Source organism: Ursus arctos, unplaced genomic scaffold (genome assembly GCF_023065955.2).
Source record: "Ursus arctos isolate Adak ecotype North America unplaced genomic scaffold, UrsArc2.0 scaffold_22, whole genome shotgun sequence".
NCBI lineage: Eukaryota > Metazoa > Chordata > Mammalia > Carnivora > Ursidae > Ursus > Ursus arctos.
This window is the reverse complement of record NW_026622897.1, coordinates 52290531-52303406: the sequence shown is the minus strand read 5'-3', so window position 1 is coordinate 52303406 and position 12876 is coordinate 52290531. Positions and strand designations below refer to the sequence as shown.

The 12876-nt window shown below is 47.9% G+C and overlaps 1 protein-coding gene across 3 annotated transcripts in view; it reads left to right on the top strand.

Annotated features, from left to right (window-relative positions):
- The window catches only part of UVRAG (UV radiation resistance associated), a 295641-nt gene extending 286296 nt beyond the window's left edge, over window positions 1–9345 (top strand). For all 3 annotated transcript variants that reach the window (XM_026518125.4, XM_057317031.1, XM_057317030.1), the window contains one exon: window positions 7433–9345. In XM_026518125.4, the coding sequence (XP_026373910.2) occupies window positions 7433–8135 (703 nt within the window). In that variant the 3' untranslated portion in view covers window positions 8136–9345. The remainder of the gene's footprint in view (window positions 1–7432) is intronic.
- Window positions 9346–12876: the final 3531 nt, after the last annotated feature.

Genomic DNA, 12876 nt, shown 5'->3' with positions numbered 1-12876 from the left:
TCATAGCTTGCTGCAGGGAGAGAAAGAAGATCGAATGTTGTTTAAAAGTGGGGGTTTTTTCTTTTTAAGTATTCTTATTCCACCGAGTTGTAGCCGTAGACTTTGGCCAGGATCCAGACAATCAAGATTTAGCATTTCGACCAGCTGTGATCTAGTAATGTTCCTCAGAGGAGACATTTTGCAGGAGGGAAAGACACATATTTGAGACTCTGAATTGTGCTCTTTCCCAGTACCTCACTCGCAGAGTGAGACCTGGTCGTAGACAGAGAAGACCAGCGCAAGTGTATCTGAAAGACAATAGGGAACAAAATCGTTCCAAATGGCTAAAAATTCACCCTGCCTTCGAGAACTCTCTCGATGTGGGAAATCTTTACATTTTTCCTTTATTTCCCTTTCCCCTAAGTCTCCACGTTTGTATCATTTTGTGGCAAGATGTAGTCCCGTTTTCGTAATTGATGCTTGGAATCCATCAGCATTCTTATAACAGAATAGCAGTTCCCAGTGGGCCAAAAAAGCCACCCAAACTTAATAACAGAGGCAAGAAGAGAAAAGAAAGAAAAGACACCAAACCCCTTAGCCTAAAAATTATTCCTCTGTGTCTCACTCCTCCCTCAAATAGAACGATGATCGGTGTCGGTGTTTTGGTGGCAAGCCCTGGGGACTGGGAGAGAGAACGAAACTTAACATTTATTTAGTCCGATTGCGTCGGTTCAGTCTCAGGGAGTTGCTTTGGACCTCGGGCAAGTGACCTAACGTCTGTGCCTCAGTTTCTTCATCTGTAAAAGGAGGACGGTGTTCGTCATACTTCACAGAGATGTGAGGATGAAGCGAGACCACGTATAAAGCTATCACCAGCCTACTTCCTTCATCACACTTCGTTAATGTTAATCAGTCATCGCAATCCGTGGAGTACCTGCTCCTTGTACTAAGAATTTTCCTGCTCCCGTGACCACTGTCAGGTGGCTCGTCATGTTTCGCGGGAGAGGAGACATTGGTTCCGAGCAGTCAGCGCTTCAGCCTGTCCCGGGCTCCACGCTGGCGGCGCTCCCTGCCGACGTCTGGAACGTCACATAGGGAGACGCGGAAATGGAACGCATTTTGGACCAGTGCTTTCTTACCTTGTTTTCTCTCTCCCAGTCCTTCCGTTTAAAGGAGGCTGTTGCTTTAGGCAGTAAAACCAGCAGAAAGAAGAGGAGGAGGGGAAAGTGGCAAGGCAAGAAGAATGGTGGATGGGGGCGCCTGGGTGGGGCAGTCATTAAGCGGCTGCCTTCGGCTCAGGGCGTGATCCCGGCGATCTGGGATCGAGCCCCACATCGGGCTCCTCTGCTAGGAGCCTGCTTCCTCCTCTCCCACTCCCCCTGCTTGTGTTCCCTCTCTCGCTGGCTGTCTCTCTCTGTTAAATAAATAAAATCCTTAAAAAAAGAAGAAGAAGAAGAATGGTGGATGGACTGGGTTCTGCTGCCTCCCGGGTTGGCTTCATGGCAAAGTATTCATACAATGGTCATGAAAGGCTGAGCAGCGTCCTCCTCATTTAGGTTGGGGCAACAGAAATGCCCCCCTTACAAAAAGTCTTTCTCCCTGAAGCTAGATTCGTATAGAAAAATGATGCATCAGGGGTTTGGGGACGATTGGAATGTGCCTCCAAGGATTCTGGGAAGTTTTTGTAGTCCCTGAGCAATTGGTAGATCATGTAAATAGAGGCAATTGAGCATTTCTACTTTATTCAAAGCCTCCCCCCCCCCCCATGTCTTCAAGAAAAAAGGAGAAAAAACAACTGGGGTGATGTTTTGCTTTTGATTGATTTAGGTCTTTTCCTCCAAAACTCTTTTACACTTGCCTCAGTTCTTTTTCTCCTTCTTGCAGCTGCTCCCTTCTGTGCAGAAGCGGAGATGGGGCAGATGGGGAGAGTTCGTCCCCGTTCTAAACAGCGTTCTGAATGGGAGGAAACGGCAGGAGGAAGGAGACCTAGTTTCTGGTCTTTACTTCCGGTTACCTGTGTTCTGTGGTCCCAGACATTAATGCCTTTGAGCCTCAGTTGCCCCTTCCATAAAATGAGGGCAGTTCTTTTGGAATCTGCAGCCTGTGGAAGCTGCTAGTGATGGCGGCAGCCACAGTGAACAGCTACTGCTTCCAGGAGCACATGTGCCAGGCATGCTGCTAAGGGTTCCAAGCACATTACTTTATTTAGTCCTTACGATAGTCCAGTGATCTGTTTTATGAAGGAGAAAACTAAAGCACAGAGAAGATGAGGGGCTGTCTGCAGTCATAGAGTCACATAACAAGCAAGTGGTGAGTCTGACCTTTCAGTTATAACTGCAAACAGACATCGCTGCGGAGCTTGGAGGTTTTGAGAATCCGTCGTCATCACCACCACTCTGTCCAGCTGTAGCTGAGGACGTAACAGAAGGTAACTGACTGCACTGAATAAGGACTCACACAATGAGAAAGAAATGAATCACCTGAATTTAGAGAGATCAGAGAAGACTTGATCCAAAGAAGCCAAATTTAAACCAGACTGCCCTTCTTGACCTCTAAACTCCAAACTACTTGGCTTCTCCCTCATCAGGCTATTGTTTGTGACGCTAGGGTATCTTTTTGTACTTGTGGCAAAAGGTTGATTATGAAATCATCTAACAGTCCTGATGTGGTTCAGTGATTCAGCAACCTCTCCCATGTTTCCCTAAACCGTGACCTGGTAAATTGGCAATTATAATATCTTTGGGTTGTTGTTTTTTAATAAATTCCTTTTAATTGCAGCATTAAATCCCAGATGTCATGTTTCCAGGTTTCCAGTTTGGACCTAAGCCAAGCTGGAAAAGACCTCCACTCAAGGCAAACGGCTAATGAGAATGTGTGCGGTGAACTAGGGGACTCAGTCCAGTTACCAAACGTCAGACTCCGGGCCCCCTGATCTGGTGCCGCAGGACACTTAGGGACCCCTGGCCAGAGTGGAGGCTGAAGCAAAGCTACCATGTTTCCTGCAGCATCCACCCCTCCCCAAAGCATCCAGGTTTACTCTGGTTGTTTCTAAGAGTAAAAATTCCCAGTAAGTTATTCATCATCACAACTGAAATAATGTACTGATTTCATTTGATAAGTAAATTGTCAACAGCCTTTAAAAATCGGTCACGTAATTAGTAAATCTATGCATTTCGACCTCTTCTTCCATCCAGATGAAATAATCGTGAAGCCAGACTAATCAGACAGAAAGAATCTTGAAACCTTCCAGGCATTCTTTGTGATCTATCATTTGCCTCTTTAATTGCTCCCTTTCTGTATTTTAGGCAATAGTAGAAGTAAAATGCCGCTTTTCTTATTGTAAGAATTTAGCTTGCGCTAAAATGTGTAACAAAGGTTCCTTCTGGAAACTTTCTATTAAGTGTTAAACTCCAAATTATTTTATTAAAAATCTAGGTTTTTTTTTTTAATATAGAGATGCTTGTAGCGGTTTTTCAATAGTAAAATTTTAGAAATACAAAATGAGGGATTGATATTCCATTCAGTGGAGCAGCCATTTAGAATTGTTTACAAAAGGTTTTAATAAAATCCAATGGCAGGATACAGAATTGTATATGTATACCACAAACATAACTTTAGGTTTTTTTCTCTTTTTTAATTAAACACACATATGTAAAATCAAAGTCTAAAAACAAAATACTCAGAATTAATTGTGGTTATTTGATGGATAATGGGCTTGTGAGTGATTTCTATTTTTTATATAGTTCATATTTTTTGAGTTTTCCGGGGAGTATAAATTATTATAATAATTAAAAATGCATGTGTGTTTGTTTATATTTTAATGTAATCATTCAGCACTTCAGCTGTTTAGAACTCCGCTATCTCAAAAATCTGGACCACTGCTAAGATCCTGGAAGTAATAAAAAAAAATTAACTCTGAGCAGCCAAAACTAATGTTACAAAACTCATAAAGTCAAGCACATAGCTGACTTTATGCATACAGCTGGCCCCTCACTCAAGCCTGTGTACTCTTACTTTGCACACAGTTCTCAGGCCGTCCACCGCAGGTGGGCACAGCGAGTCGGAAGCGGACAGTAACAAAAGACAAGGGCCTGCAGACAAGGGCACGGGTGCAGGCACACTGCCAGCCTGACGGTGGGGGAGTGCCCGGGGAAGTGTGGGTGCGGCAGAGAGCCTGAGACCCAGACTCAGCACCACTGAGTGTCCTGTCATCTCTTCCCCGCGGCGCAGTTCAGTAATACATTTTCATCTCGATAGCTCCACGTTATCAAGAAGATCCTCTTTTCTTCACCTTAATCTCTTTAAGATTATAAGAAAGACTTAAATAAAAAGTTTTGAAAGGTCTTGTTACATGTGGCTAAAAATGGGGGGAAGACAACACGTGGTGATTGAAGAGCAAATGTCTAGACGTGGAGACTTTCTTGGCTATCTGTAATAACTCATTTCTTTACCATTCTTCAGGGGGAGTATTTTACTGTTACTTGGGCTTTCCAAATTGTATCTGATACTCTCATTACCTGGGTTCTCATAAAACCCTAAAGGAACTTTGATGTCAGGATGTCAGAAAATGCTAAGGTCTCTACCTTGCAAAGCCTTAGAATCCGTCCCTTAAAATAGGAGTAGCACCCCGGAGCTTAGAGACAGGCTGGGTGGGTTAAATGGGAAAGCCCGTGTAATGGCATTTAGCTTGACGCCGGGCATTTCATTGGCAGTTAGCAAATGTTGGTTGAATTTGAATGTGATTTTCCTACTTGGGACTCCACAGACAGTGTGGACTCTGGAGGCAGACCAAACGAGAGTTCAGATGTGGGTTCTGCAGCCTTGAACAAACCACAGAACCCATCCACCTGCCTTCCTTTTCCACAAGGTAGATGTGAGGGTTCAACTTTATTGATGGGCAAGAGAATCATAGCTTCCTTCCCATTATAGTTGAGGGGAGGGATGTCACACGTTATTACTTCTCTGTTATGCAAAGCTATGGAGAGCTTCCGGAATCTAAGAGGGCTACAGAACCCCCTTTCCTGTTGTGTCATAAGCACAGCTTCTTGTGCCCAGGCCTGTTCCTCATGCCTGCCTTTTATCAGCCCCTCTGCAGCCCAGCAGAGAAGCAGAACAGGGTGCTCACAGGGTGGGGCCGGGTGGCATGGAGGGGGTGGCAGTGGCCGTGGGGTTATCATGTCATTCACCCTTCATGGCCATGAGTGGTCAAGCACCGTACCTCTGGCTGTATGCCAGCGATAGCACCTTTGCCTTCCAGGCTGGTTCACGGGTGCGCCCCCCCTCCTGGGCTGGGGTGGCAACTGAAAGCTTGGCCTGTCTTCCGGAATAGACGGTCTGTGGATGGTGCTGATGCTCTGTTTTGGTTTGATTACCTAGGCCCCCTGCAAAATCATTTAGAGAGGGAGACTGTCAGCAAGTGGCAGAGTAAAAACAACAAGGTTGGCAAAAATGTGTGGCTTACCCAATTACTGTGAGTTTTGACAACATTAACTAAAAACCCAGATTAAGGCCAGTAGATTTTTCTCTGTTTTGTTTTGTTTCTCTTGAGAACTAAAAACAGTAATTTGCTGGTCTACTTGCCTTGTTTTATGTGCGCACCAGTGACCACCCCTAATTAAGAAATCTCTCCTGGCACCAACACTTCCAGCCAAGCAACAGGTCTGATGAGCCCATGGATTCGCAGCCTAGTGGTCGCCTTTTTGCAAGAAGAATAACCCTTTCTTAGGTGTCTGAGACCACAGGCATAATCGAGCATCAGAAAAAATCGGAGAGAAGAGGGAGCCTGCAGCTGGCACGAGGGTTTGTGGCTGTGGACAGAGGTGGGAGGAGCCCTAGATCCTTCCTTCTTTTTCAGGGCACTTACCACAACTGCAGTGTGACAATGTAGTATTTCAGTCATCATGGCTGTCTTTCTCCGGCAAGATTGGAAGCCCCTCAGAGGCAGGGCCTGCTCTGTCTTGCATCTGTTTCCCCTCCCAAGGCCTGACATGTGGAATAGCTGTTGTGTGGGTGGGTGTAGTTTCAAGTCTAGCCTCTTTGCCTGCCTCACAGCTGCTGTTTTGCAAGCCGCTGCTCTGTATGTGCCCTCATCTCAAGAATACAAGTCAAACAGATCTTAAGTTTGCACCTCCTTCTGTCTCTGGACCCAGTCTGTTCATATTGGTGTATCGAGCTGACTAGCTTCATCCACGTGTGATATCTAGAACTGTGACCAGTACTCCAGGGTGGCGTAACTAGCACAGCATATAACATGACCATCATTTCCAGGGTCTGGATACTTGATTTCCTTTAACTCGTGATTATTTATTATTTCAGACCTAAGAGTAATAGTGTATACCCTGCTTTCTTGATGGGGTTTTTGTGAGAACCAAGTGAAACAATATATATGAAATTACTTTAGAAACTAAAATGTTTTGTATAGCTAAACAGTGGTTGTTATTGCTGGCCCTAAAGTATCTTCCTGAGAAGGAAGTCAAGTTCAGGAGAAGGCACTGAAGACCAAGTACTGTAAACCATGTGTGACTAGCCTTATAAAGGAGAAGCCATTGTCCAAGTTAATGTTTCATTTAAAAAAAAATAGCTGGATATAGATATCAGACAGATAATAATCTCTATTAGGTAGATACACAGATACAAATATAGGTATCTCCTGGGCCCCTGCTGTGCCCATTCTGTAAGGCAGGGTGATTAGCGTTTGGGTGTCAGAAAAGCTATTGATCATTGAGTCGTGAGTCATGGGTTTTAGGTTAGCCTGCCACCACCTCACTGAGGTTATCAGGGACAAGTCATTTAACTTCTCTGCCAACTAAGCATGCCTGCTTTATGAAGCTAAAATAAGATTTGAATATTTTTTAACATTTATTTATTTATTCCAGAGAGAGAGAGAGCACAAGCAGGGGGAGGGGCAGAGGAAGAGGGAGAGGGAGAGAATCCTGAAGCAGACTTCCCACCGAGTGCAGAGCCTGACTGGGGGCTCGATCCCAGGACCCCAAGGTCATGACCCAAGCTGACACCAAGAGTCAGCCGCCCAACCGACTGAGCCACCCAGGTGCCCTAAGAGTAGATTATTTAAATAAGAATAAGAATATTGATAGCACTTCGGGCCCATGGGGTTGATTATATCCCTCAGATACTTTTCTTTCAGATCCCATCCCTCCAGTTACTTCAGTTCTTCCCCACACAACATGGTTTCTATCCCCCACCCCACCCTGAGCACTGTCCTCTGGATATATTTTAGTGTGTCTTGTATCCTTCTTGAAAGAAGCTCGCAAACTTGAATTCAGAATCCTTCATGCTTTTTCTTGCATTCAGACACTACAATTAATACTAAGGTTGATTATTATCAATTTTTATTCTCTCAAACCTAAATATGTTGTTTCCTGTCTCTGGATCCAGAAGGCTTAGGCCGAGTTCGAAAGTTGAAAGTGACTTCTCGTCTTTGTTTGCCTTCTAGCGACAGACATCACACCTCCAGTGCCATCCCTGTTCCAAAGAGACAAAGCTCCATATTTGGAGGTGCCGACGTAGGCTTCTCTGGGGGGATCCCGTCCCCAGACAAAGGACACCGAAAACGGGCCAGCTCAGAGAATGAGAGACTCCAGTACAAAACCCCTCCTCCCAGTTACAACTCCGCGCTCGCCCAGCCCGTGCCCGCCATCCCTTCCATGGGAGAATCGGAGAGGAAGACAACATCTCTGTCCTCCTCCTTGGATACCTCCTTGGACTTCTCCAAAGAAAACAAGAAGAAAGGCGTTGATCTGGGAGACAGGTTAAACGGCGGTCCCACGAGCGCGGACACTGGCCTAGAGCCAGAAGCAGCGCTCTCCGGGCACGCGGCCACCATCAATGGCACCCTGCTGCCCAGCGAGCGGGCCAGCTCGTCCGGCGTCCACCTGCCGGGCGAGTTCCTCCCGGTGCCGGAGCCCGAGCTCTGCTGCGCTGTGGAGCAGGCGGAAGAGGTCATCGGGACGGAGGCCACAGGTTTCACCTCAGGTGACCAGCTGGAAGCCTTCAACTGCATCCCGGTGGACAGCGCCGTGGCGGTGGAGTGTGACGAGCAAGTTCTGGGGGAGTTTGAAGAGTTCTCCCGAAGGATCTATGCACTGAATGAAAACGTGTCCAGCTTCCGCCGGCCACGCAGGAGTTCTGATAAGTGAAGTGAGCAGCCGGCCAGTAGGACCAGGACAGAGGCACCGCCTGAAAGGAGGATGAAGCCGCACTGGTTACCCCTGTGACAATTATGACACAAAAGGAGTATTAATGGAGGATATTCCTCGGAAAACCAGACTCTGTAAATCAAGGAGGGACTCAGGATCATTGTGTATCAGTGGGCCAGACAAAGTTAGATTTTGCTCGCAAGATTTGCTTTTCAGGCCTGACGATTGTTTTAAGGCAAAGGTCACTCTCTAGCTCGAGTCACCTTATAGGTATTTGTCTGCTTTTTAATTTACACTTCGGTGTTATCCTCAGATGGGAGATGATAATATATAAGTAATGTAATAAACTCACTTTTAGTTTCTCATAAGCATTTGCCCTCGCCATAGTTTATAAAGCTTGGGAAGACCAAATAATCCAAGAAAGGTTTTCACCATTTACCGAAAGATCTTTGACCATCCATGAGTTTGACAAATAAGAAGCACAATGGTCTCCTTACACCCAGGCCTCCCTGCCCCTGCCCCCAGGCCCCCCATCTGCTGCCCCGTCTTCACAGTGGATGGGTTGTGTACCCTGAAAACCGAGGACATCAGGTTCACTGGTTCTTGAATGCCATCGCCAAGACCTTGCAGCTCCTCCGCTCGGCCGTACCTTGGTGTAACGCTCAGATTAGAGGCAAACCTCACCTCTGGTAGATCCCAGGGGACACTCAAGGACCACCACCCCCCCCCCCCTGCAGGGTTACAACAGTCAGATGGCATCCAGTCCCCTTTGGGGGCCAGAGTTTCTCTGTGGGCAGAGGCTGCAGTCAAAGACCAGGCATGCTCTCTGGCAACGCACCTGCCAGACAGAAATCCCCGTATGTAAATTCCATGCTAATTTATTAAATTTCAGTTGGAAAGGAAGTTGCTGGCTATGATGTAAAATCTGGCGAGAGTCAGGCTGTCCGATGTGCAGACCGCGAGGCAGTCGGGACAGTTGGACGAAGAGGCTTAGATGAGGTGTAGACACCGTGGGTGTGTGCAGGTGCATTCAGAGTAAATTATGTTCTTGAAGTTCGATTTCATTCCTGGAGCTCAGATCTCATTTGCTATTGCTCTTTACTTTATATACCCAAGGACATTGCCTCAGGGTTGCAAGCTCTTTAAGGAAAATTTATGCATATATCCATGTATTGTATAGAAAAATAAAAACCGAATTTGCTTCACTTGACCCGATTTGTTTTTTCCAGTTTTGAAATTCTTCTCGAACCTACATCTCCCAGTCACATCATGACAGGGCGAGCCTGACCCGAAACGGCGGCTGTGTCTGCGCTAATGTCGTTGACTTGAGTCGACATGGTTTGCGTCGCAGCACAAACGCCCTCACACACGTACCGTCCGGTAGCTGCGTTTGTCCTGCGCAACCGCCGAACTCCGGGGTCTCGCCATCCTTTTCATATTTTGTCCAAGCGCTCGTGGGCTCCGGTGCTCGTTGACAGCTTCACCGTCGAGCCCAGTAGTTCATGTTGTTATTTTCCACATAAAGAGAACTCACAGAATCCACGCTTGACAGACAGACCCGACCTGCGAGCAATTAAGAGCTTTAACTTGATCTGAAGAAATCCATCTTATTCCACAGAAAGACGTGGAACTCCTCCAAACCTACAGCAGAAGCCATCTGCCGAGTCACCGCTTCTCCGCAGTGCCCTGTCCCTCCTGTGGGAGTCCACGGAGGGGGGAGAGAGCCGTGGGCTTGGCTGTCCGTCACATGGGGCTGTGTGGGGTCCTCCAGTGAAATTACACCCACCCCCCGCCCCAAAGAAAAAGGTTTTGGAAGGACTGTGTTGGTATTGAACGCTGGGAGCCGCATCACATGTGGCTTAGGTCCACAGATGGGAGTGGACTTCAAACTTCACGCCAAACTTAAAGACCGGGTGCCCTCCAGCCTGGGTCCTGGCACCCCGAGCAGGGGGACCACACGCAGAGCGCCCATAGTTACAATGTTCATCTCAGGTTCCACACAGCCAGACAGCGCCTGGGGCTCGGGGGCTCTGTCAGTCTGTGGACCCCCTGATTCTGGGACCCACAGCTCTGCACCCCCGCGGCACGGAGCCCCGCCGCCGAATGTCATTAGGTGGCTCAGAACCGGTCACCTACGCATGGGCTGGCCCACACCGTGCTCAGTGACGTAATGCTCTCGACGCCGCCACTTGGGTTTGGGTTCCCCTGGTTTGGGTCTCAGGTTTCCGTTGCGTTTGGTCGGTGCCTCCAGTTTCTGCCTCGCCTTGGGCAGACCCTACAGTGTTACGTGTCTCCAGGAGACACTGGGCTCGACATTTTCCAAAGCTGCGGAATTCGTGTGGCCTCTGTTTAAAGTGGCCAAGGCCAAAATATGGGATGAGTTACTATCTCCTACTCATCTTTTTAATCAGTCTTGTAAATCACTAAAAAAAAGGAAAACCTGCGTTGAGGGTCTAAGCTGAAATGAAATTCACTCCTCTCCGTGTCGGCACTGCTAAGAGCCCTTTCCGTTGTCATGTAGCTGAGACACTTTGAACAGCCGGCCAATGTTATCAAGTGAATATTTGATTGTGTTCTCTCTCCACTCCCCCTTACCCACTGTAGAAATTCCAGAGATTTTTTTTTCCTCCTCAGAATATTAGTTTTGGAAGATTGTATCCAGCTATATTTTTTTAGCAGTTCTAATGGTGCCCATTTATCCTGACCTAACCGGTTATTTAAATAATTTTTTAAACCACCACCAATAATAAATGGCATGTGAAACCGATCTGTTGGTAATTGGAAGAAAACTCAGCATCTGTATTTATAAAATAAAATTGATTAGTATTTATTTTGAGAGTAAAAGTGTATGTTATTTCCCTGCCATGTTTGAGTCCCGTCTTCATTGTTTTGAATTTCGTGTTGAAGCTGAGTTAACTACGAAAACCTTGTTCGTAAACCATCAGCCAGCCGTTTCACATGTACTGAGCCAGCTCTCTCTCTGTCTGCGAGGGACTGGGCTAAGCAAGGTTAATAGAAAAATTAACAAGCTTTGGTCTCTGCCATGTGCTGTAGGGGTGGAGGGTGGGGGATGGGCGTATGAATGTGTTCGAATTCAGTGTGATCAATTCTGTGATGGAGAGATGTGTAGCCATGGTGTGGAATGCAGAGAAAGCTAGCTGACTCAGGGATCGGGAAAGGTTCGTGGAGGTCATGCGGATGAAAGCTGGATAGGATGAAAGATGTCTATGACATTGCAGGTGGGGGGCACAGCATGGGCAAAGGCCCAGAGGCAAGGCCAGGCCTCGAGTGTTTGCAAAACGGCAAGTTTCCCGTGCGAGGGGCCTGAATGGATGTGAAGAAAGGTGAGGAGAGATTGCAGGGGCTGGGGAAGGCCTTTGGGTGCTGAGACAGGAGATTTAGGTGCTCCTAGCAGGCAGCTGCAAGGCGCCCTTTCCAGGCTGCAAAGCCCAAGAGTCACTCGGTTAGATCGGAGTCGCGGCCGGCCGCCAGGTCGGGGCTGGACTCGAGTAGTAGTAACAGACAGACTCTGAACAAGAAGCGCATCCTCGCGCTCTGCTGTTTTTAGGGTAAGTACCGGATACCGGGCTGGGCAGGTGCTGGACGGGTACGGTGCAGCCAGCGTCCGCTCTGCAGAAGCTCGACTCCCAAGGCCCCGACTCAGCCGCTTGGAACCTGTGCCCCTCCTCAAGCCATTGAACTTTTAAGGACCCCCCCCAATTCTTAATCTAAAACATTGGAGTGAACTCTATCCTTGCCCTGATGTTTGTATGGGGCCTGTGCCATCAACGGTGGTCCCTTTGGTCCAACAGGCGGCCACCGCCTAGTGACAGAGGATGCCCCACACGTGTTATCACCGTTTCCCGTTCTAACACTTGGGCGCAGCCGCCCCAGCGCCTGCTCCGTGGAGTAAAGGTGGTACCCCCGCACCCCCCACAGGGTTGGACATAGTGTTAGAAGAGGTCTTTCTGAGAGCCCTTCGTGGTCATTGCAAAGCACCATGCACGCTGGGAGGCGTTAGCGGTTCAGCGAGGATCTCTGGCATCGTGTATGGGGGGGGGGGCGGTGGAGGGGGGGGATGAAGGGCAGATACTTGATCTGTACACACTGAGAATGTCGGGCCCAAACGGGTCTTTGGGAAAACTAAGCTGGAAACAAATGTCAGGTGTTCCGAGGTGTTTTAGTGGGTGGTAGGGACACAGGGTTGAGACGCGGTCTAGAAGCCTAATGGGCTTCATTTGCCTGTTTTCTAGCACCTGGCCGCTGGGCTTGTCCGGGCCCCCGCCCGCCCCTGAGCACTCTTCACGGCTCCTGGCTGCCTCGCCACGCGCTGAATTGGTGCGCAGAGCGCTTCATTTTGCTCGAAGAAGATAGAAACTTTGTCTTTTTTTTCCCCTCCCAGCGCATCTAATTACAGTTTTGTAGGTAGACAGCTCAGCCTTGTGGATTTTACATGCATAAAAAGCTCACGTCTATAAAATAGTTCCACACATTTTGGAGGCCGGCAATGTCAGCAATCCAGAAAAAGAATGGTCTGGAGTCTGGATAAAAGTGACAAAGGCTGCCAGCTGGTGAGGCAGCTGTAGCCAGCCGAGCCCGGGGACAGAATTCCAAGCGGGGCGGTGGCAGGCGTGGATCCCATCGGGTTTGTGCAAGACGTGATTGGAATCAGCTCCTCTCAGTCCCTCTTCATTACAGGCAGCAAATGAGAAGGCATGGAGGGTGCGAGTGGACAGAAATA